The sequence below is a fragment of the Triplophysa rosa genome, linkage group LG16 (assembly GCF_024868665.1).
Source record: "Triplophysa rosa linkage group LG16, Trosa_1v2, whole genome shotgun sequence".
Taxonomy (NCBI): Eukaryota; Metazoa; Chordata; class Actinopteri; order Cypriniformes; family Nemacheilidae; genus Triplophysa; species Triplophysa rosa.
The window spans coordinates 1,573,220-1,581,465 of record NC_079905.1 but is presented as its reverse complement, the minus strand read 5'-3'; the positions used below and the strand labels follow the sequence as shown (position 1 = coordinate 1,581,465).

The 8,246-nt window shown below is 38.0% G+C and overlaps 1 protein-coding gene across 1 annotated transcript; it reads right to left on the bottom strand.

Annotated features, from left to right (window-relative positions):
• Positions 1-5,683: 5,683 nt before the first annotated feature.
• Positions 5,684-7,445, bottom strand: twist1a (twist family bHLH transcription factor 1a). Its single transcript, XM_057355099.1, has 2 exons — positions 6,807-7,445; positions 5,684-6,186 (listed from the first exon to the last, which is right to left on the bottom strand). Exon 1 carries the CDS (start codon positions 7,347-7,349, stop codon positions 6,837-6,839), a length of 513 nt encoding a protein of 170 aa, XP_057211082.1. The 5' UTR covers positions 7,350-7,445; the 3' UTR covers positions 5,684-6,186; positions 6,807-6,836.
• Between the last annotated feature and the right edge of the window lie 801 nt (positions 7,446-8,246).

Here is an 8,246-nt window from a genome sequence, read left to right as displayed (position 1 = left end):
GGGGAGGGAGGGAGAGAGAGAGAGAGAGAGAGAGAGAGAGAGAGAGAGAGAGAGAGAGAGAGAGAGAGAGAGAGAGAGAAAGAGAGATGTGTTATATGTGATATATCATCCACCATAGTCATGATGTTTCTTTAAATCCTTTTATGAGTTTTATTCAAACCATACATTTATCCTTTGTTGCATAAAAATGACAAAAAAAAACATTTTTTTAAAAACATGTGAAAAATCACAGATGAGATCTCTGTATGTCAGTTATTTTTCTTAAACATCAATGAGAATAAATAGAGAGCAAATGGAAACTTTTGCTTAACTCTCCTCTGCGTCTCAGATATTTCTCAGGAGAAAAAGAGTCATAAATGTCACAAATGTGTCTGTCATTAGAGTTTGAGAAGAGATGTCAACAATGTGTCAAACTGAGCTCAGATCTGCAATCAAAAGTCAATATTAGTGAAGATCTCGATATGAACTCAAACATTTCTCATCACATTTACTCAAATCCAGTACAATCTACATTCATATTTTGCACCTCCATACTCTTCATATTTTTCAACAATCATCACGCTCTCATTTCGGTCTGTTTTTATTTCACTTAAAGGGACAGTTCACCCAAAAATGAAAATTCTGTCATTTTTTTCTCACCTTCGAGTTGTTTCAAATCTCTATATAATTTTTTTTCTGATGAACACAGAGAAAGATATTGTAAGAATGCTTATAACCAAACAGATTTTGCCCCCCATTAAATCCCATAGTAGGACAAAATACAATGATAGTCAAAAGTGACTGTTTGCTGTCCTGCATTCTTCAAAATATCAAAAATAATGAGAGAAAGTGATTTTTCCTACTATGGGAGTCAATGGGGGGCGAGATCCGTTTGGTTATAAGCATTCTTCTAAATATCTTTCTCTGTGTTCATCAGAACAAAGACATTTATACAGATTTGGAACAACTCGAAGGTGAGTAAATGATTTTTGGGTGAACTGTCCCTTTAACGATTTTAGGAGAAACATCTGAGACTAAGACTTAAATGAAACACAAGTGAGAACTCAGTCACATCTTCTGAAAACAGCAACATCTCAGCTCATAACCAAACTCTCTGAATCTTGTAATTTACTGTGTGTTTACTCTTTTCAGGGGACCTATAGGGCTTGTTTTAGGGGGCAACCGCTAAACACACAACATCAGACAACAGGAGAAAATGCTCTTTTATCCTGCAATGTTTATACTAAATCCTGTCTTCCGATTGCATGTTTATTTTCAGGGAAACCACACAGCGGCACACGAGCGGGTGGATGTGGGCTGGTGGTTGTGCCAGAGTTGCTCCTCCGCTCTGGCTTGTGACTTTAGATCACGTGCCAGTCTGCAGGTGGCACACAGAGAGACATACAGCTGCCTGGGGGGCACAAAACAACACAAATACCCCTCAGTTTTAAACAAAATACACACATGCACCTCAAAACACACAGATGGGAATCGAGGTGGAGTGGTTGTGGAAAAGCCACTAGATATCTGTAGAATGCAGATTTTTTTTTTGAGGGTGTCAGTCCTACAGAATACATTTCTCAGGATTTTCTTCATTTAGCTAAAGGTTTTCTACCAAAAAGAATCATAAATTTGAATTCTACTGTAGGTGAACGTGCAGTAAATACCCTTGGTTCACAAGTTTTTTTACGATCAAATCTTACGATCAAATTTTGAGATTTGCTCATTCGGAAACCCACACTGATGGAGGTCTATATGGAGGTTATGGCCCTGATCCAAACAAAAATGAAAAGTAAAAAAATAACTTACTGTATGTGACCCTTGTGGGGTTTAAACTTACGATCGTTTTAACCACTAAGCCACAACGCCTCATACAAAGAGTTGACCAAAGGTTTCAATGTGCAGATATTCAGGGCAAAACTGGCTTACAAGAGATTCCCGCTCAAGGATCTTACCTTTTCTTCCGCTAAAAAAATCAAAGCAAAACACACACAACATTAGCAAAGCCAATTGAAACCTAAAATGCCCTGCATTCCTGCCATTGTGTGGAATGGATTCAATGCCAAAAAATGTGCATTTTTTAAGTTACAACACTCCTTGTGGTGTGTCTGCAGTAAAACAACAGCGGCTAGAGAGTCTTGAAACAAAAAATCCAGTTCTAATATGAGCTTCATTTTCAGCGCTCCAATGGAAACCACAGTAACTTAAAACAGCATGACACATAAACAACATAAAAACACAGAATGTCAAAGCACAAGACATGGAAAAATTGACCAATAAAAATGACACAATGTCAGAAGAATTATTTGGGATCGAATACTTTAGAATGTCACATTGTTGCCCCAGTCTTCATTATGTTGCATTTCTTAAAGGGATAGTTCGCCCTCAAAATGAAAATTCTTGTCTCTTGTCATTTTAAACCTGTTTGATTTTCTTTCTTCTGCGGAACACAAAAGAAGATATTTTGAAAAATGTTGGTTACAGAAAACCGTTGGTCCCCATTGACTTGCATTGGTTTTGAGTCCATACAATAGAAGTCAATGGGGACCAACGGTTTTTGGTCACCACCATTTGCAGAAGAAAGAAAATCATGTTTGAAATGACAACAGGGTGAGTAAATGATGACAGAATTTTCATTTTAACGTGGTTGTTTTGCATTTTATTTAAAAAGCAAAAGGTTGGTTTCTGGACACAGTTAGGATGAAATCATCTGGCTTCACATAATCATTTAAATATGATTGGAATTCATCCGCAGGAAGAGAAATTCAAAACTCATGTGGTTCAGTTTACAGCCAGAACACAATAAATCAAACATGAAGAGCCTTCGCTAAAATGAAATCGTATAATAATCTTACAGACCGGACGATGTGCAGTAGGCATCAGTAAAAGTTTCCATTGAGCAGAAAAGACACTTCAAAGGACGAGATGGAAACAACATGCCGTGCACGATCTCGTCTTAACAAAAGTCAACAAATCACCTTAAAAAAACAGGCAAGAATACACAACTACAGGTGACCTTTGACCTCACCGTGACCTCAATGAACACTCAGATTAGCAAACTGCCCTATTCATTTTGATTTACACTGGTGCTGAAATAGTACACACACATTAACATCATATTTTGTTTAAACAAACTACAGTAAAAGAAAACGTAAAGGGTTAGAAATGACATGCTGGTGAAACTGCCATTGTTTGTTTTAAACATTTTAGGTGGAACATAAAAATAATGGTGTGTAGCAGCCAGACACTGTAATGCGGGTACAGTTATCATTGCATCCATGTTTTCCTCTTTCCATCATAAACACCTGTTTAGACCGACACAAGACCACGCAAATTATTTTTATCATGGACCACCTGATGAACATGTGGATTATGGGTGTATGTTTGGATTAAATAACAACAGACAAAATTAAAATCTTGAATTTGGTATTTTTCTTTTATAAACCCGCAACAAAACATTCAGAATGATTTAAGATTCGCTCTGATTTGTTATGTTTTTATTGCAGTTCTAGGTTTAATCTGAAAACATAACGTAACCATATTTATTTAATAACATTTCAAACGGAATCATAATTCTGGAGGAAGCAAATAATTGGAAAGCAATTAATGTAAATAAAAACAAAAAAGAATGCAGAGAATGTAAACAATTTTATGTTCGTAAATATCCCCCCCCACACTTTGAACTCCATGCAGGCTGAAAGCATGTATCTGCACTAATGTACTTAAAGGTCTTTGAATTATAAATCACGATGTCAAACCCATCGGGTCAAAAGCTCCGACCGATAACACATCAAAAGAGTTCCCTGCACGTGTGCGTGCGCTTTTCCCAGCATGCATTGCTTTATAATTCACTGAGGTCAGGAATTTCTCCGCTCACACTCAAGTTTAACACAACACGGACACACTCGTTTAAAGATGGTGAATCGATTCAGCTCGGCGAATCTTGGCCTGCAGGTCAGAAGCGATGCTTTTGCATGAACACACGACAAATCGTTTAACACCATGTGAAAATGTTAAAGACCTCTGTATGTTCTCAATAAACACATAATCATGCTTGATCTTACAAGGAATGCACTTCCCATTTTCATTTTTCTTAGCAAATATTTAAATATAGCTAGATACAGAATTTTCTTTTGAAAGTAGTTACATTCCAAATGTACAACATGCTTTAAGTTCGGCTGCTATCTTGACACTGAACAATTGCAAATGGTCCAAAGGGACCAGAAAGCCCGGGCCTGACTCACAGACACGAAATGAACCCGTGAAGCGCATGCAAGTAAAGTGCTCAAAAATTCTGCATATCCAGTTTTACTCTTGAGACGCAATGAGCTCAAACTGTCCAGGTGCAAATGAGAGTCGAAGCTTTGCAGCAATATTTACCAGATGCATTCTTCAGTCATGTATCCCGCGCGCGTGCGAGTGGAGATCCCTGTAGATCTCCATCAGAAATCCAAAGCAAAATACTACAAACAAGACGAATTCAAATCGACATCTTGAATTCTCGTCCTTTGTGATGCTCGACACGTGCATTTTAAAACACAAACATCTTTTTCCCACGCGGTCTTCAGGTTATATTCCACGCGTCCACCATCATCCTTTTGAGTTTCAATTCAGATATTTGACTGAGATGTTTGTTTCACAGTGTCGAACTACATGCATGCGAGGCGGGTCTGTACAACATCTGTTCGCTTCACGTGACTTTAAGAAAAATATGAACAACATCTGGTAAAAATAGGTTTGATTCAGGTGCCTGCAGCTCTCTCTTTCTCTCTCTCTCTCCCTCGCCAAGTCCACAAACCCCTGGAACGAGCCTTTATTTTTAACTTGTTCCTGACGAGAAATCACTGCAAAGTAATACAAGACATGTTAATAGTATATGGTCTATATGATCTCTGGCATCAGACTACATTATATCTTACAATTATAATAAAATCTTATTAAATCCTATATTATTTTCTTAATTTTCTTATGTTTTTCTTCTTAGTAAGTTTCCTGCAGTTGTCTCATTGTTTTGGCAGTGAAATGCTTGTGTTTGGCCGTCCTGACCTGCTGCACCTTTCCGTGACTTTTCCGACCTCTGGTTTTATAGACATCTGGGAATTCCATACATGTTTGAAGCCCCGATACGCACTTTCTCCAAATTATTCTTCACATCCTAAAATACTTTCCCAGACACATACTTTTCTCCCGTCACATTTCGTATTAGCCTTTTGAGATACCAAACGAAAATGTCTTGATTGCCAAAATATTTTGTTATTTATTTATTTCAGCGGTGTAGCCTATAATAATGTAATCATGCTAAAAGAAAGCAAATAATTGAAATAAATTCATTACACATTTTTGATATTTAGGATTCAACATTTTGTGCAGTAGAAAACAGCAAATATGTATTAGTAAATAAATATTCTAAACTTTCCGATTTAACTTTTGATTGTTTGATTTTTTTGCATCGAAAACAGTATTCATATTCCTAAAAATTTCTGAGGTAAAAAATAAATCCTAAAAATACGATTTTTATAACGAACTACGGAAATCTATAACACACATTTTTATTATTCAAACATTTCGATTCCTGATGTAATTTTTCAGTAATATTATTGCAGTGTTGTGTAATGCAGCAACTTGAAAATTGTCAAAATGAAAGGGTTTTAACCCCCTTCAAATTTCATAAAACATGCCAAAACATATACATTTCAAACCAGGGTTTATTGCAGAAAATATACACGTACAGTATTTACTATTTACACTGTAATTTAAAATAGAAATGCATGTAGACACCAGATCTATTCTGCATTGTGACAATCAATAATAAATAAATAAACGTCTTTTCTTAGACCATGTTTGCACAGGTATGAGCCAGAATCGTTCCTTCGATTGTTTCTTTAAGAAATAAATATGACGACATGCACTTTGTTGCAATCCCAGAAATGCAGTGTCTCCTCCAGCATGTCTGTCTCCTGTTTAAACGACATGCATGTATACAGAATGTTTACATGTTTTCCACATTCATCGTCAGAAAAGCACATTTGCAATTACAAGCACAGATCTGATTGTAATTCCAGGTCCAATGTCGTAGTTCACGATTGTAAGTGCTTGCAATGACGCCAAGATGCTCCAGAATTTCCCGTTACAATCCTTATTTCGCCATGATTGTGTGTTGCTCCTGCCAGAGGCTGAAATTCTTTGAACTCGGTGATGGACGACAATCTGTGCAAAAAAAGACAAAAGTGAGTTTAATATTCAACGAGAATAAAATAGAAAAAAACAATATATGATGTAGTATCAAACATCTGTAATAAAAATATAATACAAGAATGCTTCTGTGCACAAAATCCATTAGGCCAGCAGATTAGGTGCTAAATAAACTTTTTTGGGGTCTCATAAGCATGTTTAGCAAATGCAGTTGCAAGGAAAAAAATGTCTGTACACACCTATTTTTTTAACTTAATTTATAAACGTCCACAAGTGAAATTAAGGGAAGTGTGTAGTGATATAAAGAAGTTACATAATTAACTTCAACAAATATACATATTAAAGCTTCTACATAGCAGCCAGCCTTGGACCACAGCCCAGCACACACAACTGGATGAAGTGCATTCTGTGATGCTTTTAAACATACTTTCTGCAATCCAATAAAAAATCCTGACAAAAATGTTCTTAAACAGAATTTATGTGTCTACAGAACTAATTCTTAGCATTTGGGCAAAAAAAGCGAAAAAGTTTTAAGATGACGAGAAACAAATTCTCTCCAAAGTGTGTCCAAACGTTTGACTGTAGTGTAGCTTAAAAACGGATATCCAAGAACCATGTTGAAGTGCATTGCATACCAGGTTGCAGCAGAAGTGTGCATCCATGCATCAGTGGGATGTTGACATGGACCACGCGCCTTCCATTCTCCACACAGAAAACGCGTAACTCAGTCTCTCATGCGCCACATAACTGCAGCTGGACATTTTCGAGTCCAGCTCGTCGCTTTGCAAAACCTGGCAGAGAAAATCAATATACCGGGACGCCAGTTTAAGAGTCTGTATTTTGCTGAGTTTGTCGGAGGGTAACGTGGGGATGATTTTGCGCAGGGATGCGAACGCCTCGTTCAGAGATTGAGTTCTCTGACGCTCGCGTACGTTCGCCATGACGCGCTGCGTCTGCAGGTCTTCAAGAGACTGAGGACTGTTGCTGCTGGTGCTGCTTTTCTTGCTTCGTTTCCCAGGCGTCGGGCTGTCTGAGTCCTCTCCGTTCTTTCTGCTAGGTCGTCTCTTTCTACCGCATCTTTTCTGCGGCTGCCTGTCGGGCTCTTCCTCGCTGTTTCCCAGACTGTCCACTGGAGACTCCGGGGAGCTGGACTCGCCCTGCATCTCTTCTTCAAACATCACCTTCTGAGTGAGAGAAAAACTGAAGATAATATGTTCCAGATTCCCACTCTGACCGAACGGGGATTCTCGTAATATCACAGGGTCTCCTGTGCGTCATGGAGGTGTTACTCAAACTTGAAGGAAGCTTTGGAGGCTCTTATAGTCTGGAAGGCGCAAACTTTTTGGAGTGGCTTGTGATTGGACAAAAGGGTTGTTACGTAAGAGGAAAGAGGGAGGGAAAGGCGAGTGACCCAAAAGGTTACCGTTATACAGTAATAACAAGAACCTATTCTTTCATTTTAAGCACCTTGGCCACAATATTTAATTTAAACAAATCACAATTGCGCAATTATTAATTAGTCTTTTAATGAATGTGAGTTTTTAATTTTTAATCACATTTTCAATCAGAATGGAATAATTCACAATAAGCTAAACTACATTTCGTAGGTCAGAACTTGAATAGATTTCAATGCGTTCTCTCCCCCGGACGCTTGGACAAAATGCTCTTTAGTGCATAAAAGTTGCATTTTGGTTTGAGATTGGGGTTTTCTTTGGTCAATAATGTGTTGCATTTCAACAGTGCAGTTTATGTTTGAATAATTTAGCTGCTATGAAGATCATTATTTTCAGTCAGTGGGCAGCAATCCACCTCTAAAGTCACCGTGAACGAGAAAAGAGAATCTGGCTTGGCTAACTAGACCACATTGTTTATTTGAACATGTTCTGAAATGCGTGTCTGTGTTAGTGTTTTTGCAGAGTCAGGTTTCCTTCTGCAGCGTTTTTCTACGCAGCGGGTCGCCAAGCGCAGACGACGCGCAAACTGTGTGGCCTTTGCAGTCCAAGCACATCTCTCCAAAACTGCCCTTTTCCTTTCACAGAGCCAACGTCTTTGCAAAGTCTTTACACGAACCTACA

Excerpts from the sequence above, each read along its gene's own strand:
- twist1a (XM_057355099.1), bottom strand. The coding sequence starts at position 7,349 with ATGTTTGAAGAAGAGATGCAGGGCGAGTCCAGCTCCCCGGAGTCTCCA.